Genomic DNA, 3,127 nt, shown 5'->3' with positions numbered 1-3,127 from the left:
AAAAAAAATAGGATCACTTTTTGCATCAAAAAATGACAGAATTAGAACGCTAGGGGGGTTAAAGTGTATCCAAACTCAGGAACAACATTGTGTGTATTATTTATTTACCCATTCATTAGGTTCATGGACCTTAGTAAATGAGGTGGCTAATATTCCCTTTATTTTCCCTCGGAGGTCCTGGCAGTAACACACTTAATGTCCTAAGATGGCAAAGGTCACTCGGTGTTCTGTTTTTATTTAGCAGCCACCTTCTGAGTTAGGACTACATGTCATAGGGGATTCTTAATAGTTGTTTTATAATCCACAGATACAACTGGGAACTATGCTGATAACAGTTCAGTACACTTATCAAACAAATATAACAAAACACTGTCAAATGTATATTTAAAGGACTAAAAAGGTACATAAGAGATCTTCTTAGTTAGGAATAAGGATATGGTAATATGACTAGTTTAGTTTTTAAATATTTTCAGGTGGATTGTGTTCTATAAGTGAAAATTGTGGTGATGGGGCAAGAGGGTTTGACATGCAAAATCCTATATAAAAGTACATTTTTACAAGATGCTTAAGAACCCAACTAAGTAGGTCATGAAAATCATGTTGCATGCATTAGCCAGTCACTCCAACACACAAGCTAACAAGGATTTTAAATAGGATGGGAGAAATGCTTTCACTGATAACAAGGCAATGTACTACCTATAGTCAAGAGTTTGTAAAATGTTTTTATGTGTGCAGGATAATGCTACCCTTCCTTTCAGTATGTCTGTCTTCTATATTCTTATCAATGTAACAAGGTTATATTCCTGTACATAAGTAGTGATAACAGATAGAACATAATACGACAGAACCTGTTCAAGTTAGTGAATAACTTGTTTTAGTACATGAAGGGACTGTCATCCTTGTCTGCTGGCAAGTCAGACATATATAACTGAGGCATGGGAAGGCATACTGAAAGGACACCGGACACCAAATGAAAAAATAGGCTGTGAGAATTTTCCTTAATTAACAAAGTGACTAAGATCTCTCAGGTTGCATTACAGGGGTTTCAGGGTTTTTAAAAAACTAATTGGAGTGCAACTATGCTTGTATAGATACTTTGTTGTCTTCTACATAGTGTACACATTATCTTTTTTTTACATGGAAGTGTTTTCAGGAGCAACAGGCATTCACTAGTAACTCTAGAATATGCTGACACACAAGGCTTTTACATTACACTAATACATAAGTCAACACATAGTAGTCACTCAGGTGTGCTATTGATGCCATCTCAGAAGTCCATAAGCAATTTAATAAACATCTGTATTTATGGATTAATTTTATAATACACAAGAAAGTTTAGGTCTCAAATGTTTTAATAATATTTCATTTTTTTATCATATGGGGGCTTCTAAACATTGACTGTAATACTTACAATCATTTTATCACTGTATATATTGCTCTCTAAAGGTCCTTCTTTTTAGATATCCAGGCCCAGTACAAAAAATCATCTGTGCATTATCTTCAATTAAAGTGCATAAAAGCAATGCCTAGTCTTAAAATCACAGATGGCTAAAGATTTCTGCATGACATAAGTGTTCTTGTGTTACCTTCTAATATTCACCACTGATGTCAGCTAGTTTACTATTTTAGAGATCTCTACTTAGGCTTCATCATGTGGCATAAAGATGAATGTGCTCCCACATATTGGCTCATAGACAGTAAAAAGCAAGTGTCCAAATTAATGGATGACCAATTAAAATAAAAATGTTTATCTCAGGGTCTGATTTAACCACTAAGCTGTTTATTGTTTGTTTGGAGATGTTAATAAAAGGCAAAAAAAAAAAAAACAACAACACTAAAATGGATGACAACCTGCTATAAAACAAGCACATTACTGTACCTGTACTGTACTTTTATCCTATATTTTACATTTGTATACTCTTCTACTACTTTTGTACATATGAACACATATTACACATTCTAAATCATCCAAGGAACAAAGTTGGGTTATTACACTTAAAACAGCATGCCATCGTTTTGCAGTTATTCCAAAAAGCTTTTAATGCAACGTGAGTTGTAGAACAAAATCTGGTTTATGGTTAAAGTAAAAAACACCATGCTTTAAACACAGACCCAAAATACTGACCATACTAGAAAATGGAGCACTAGGCATGTGGCTTAGACTCGATGCCTACAAGAAAAGTACCAGTGGAAATCAACAATTTTTATTGGATGCTGTTGTTGTCAAATGCACGCTGCAATAATGGGAAACGTTCAAAGTTTATAAATATGGTCACCTTTATTTATTAGGTTCTACAGAGATAACTGTTCTTGCAACACTAGTATCTTCTAAATAAAGAAAAAATTCTGATTCCTAGAGATAACAACTGTTTTATGGCAGAAATTCATAAATAAGGCCCAGTGTTATACATTTCTAACATTAAAGGTAAAACAGAAAATAACAAAAACTGTGCACAAGTATTTTGAAGTGTCTCAGTCTCAAGTTTATTATCACTCATGGCTATAAATATGGTAATTATTTACCCCTCCAGCTGACTGCACCTCCAACAGGAGTATACGAGTATAAGCCATCAAATATAAAACACAGCTTTGTTTGAAGGATAGTGTTTTTGCTTAAATGGTAACCTAAACTTACACATGACTTTAGTCATTAACCACCTGGCCGTTAAACCCGACCATGTTCGGGGTAAAAACACTTGCAAAAAATGTTAAACCCCAACTTTTCTCACCAGGTGGTTAAAAATGTAAACAAACGTTATATTGCAATCCAAATGTCATACATTGTATGACAATCGGATTACAACTGAAAGCAAATACTTACCCAGTGTCCGCAGCTCCTCCAGCAGTAATAAAAAATGTACTATTGCTGCTGGCATCTGCAGTGAGATGTGAAGCACAATGCAGAAATTCTGCATTGTGCTGTGCATCTCTCCGGAGATGCGAGCAGCAGCAGCGTCTCTGTCTGTGTGAGCAGGCAGGGAAATCCCCCCCTCACATCACTCGGAGGATGAGTCATCTTCCAGGTGATGTGAGTGATGATTTATGGGGCTGTGTCAGGGAGGGAAATTTAAAAGCAGATTACAATGTAATCTGCTTTTAAATGGTTTTTACAGTACAAAAACACCAC

General features: G+C 35.3%; 1 protein-coding gene across 2 annotated transcripts in view; it reads right to left on the bottom strand.

The window, feature by feature from the left end:
* MLF1 (myeloid leukemia factor 1) overlaps positions 1 to 3,127 on the bottom strand; it is a 30,678-nt gene that overhangs the window by 10,892 nt on the left and 16,659 nt on the right. Inside the window, exon 3 of one of the 2 annotated variants that reach the window (XM_072408026.1) lies at positions 2,126 to 2,170. The exons of the other annotated variant lie outside the window; for it this stretch is intronic. Within the exon in view, the coding sequence (XP_072264127.1) occupies positions 2,126 to 2,170 (45 nt within the window). The remainder of the gene's footprint in view (positions 1 to 2,125; positions 2,171 to 3,127) is intronic. 2 annotated transcript variants of the gene reach the window in all.

Source organism: Pyxicephalus adspersus, chromosome 4 (assembly GCF_032062135.1).
Source record: "Pyxicephalus adspersus chromosome 4, UCB_Pads_2.0, whole genome shotgun sequence".
NCBI lineage: Eukaryota > Metazoa > Chordata > Amphibia > Anura > Pyxicephalidae > Pyxicephalus > Pyxicephalus adspersus.
Note: the sequence above shows the minus strand (reverse complement) of the source record. Positions and strands in the feature narration are given on the sequence as shown.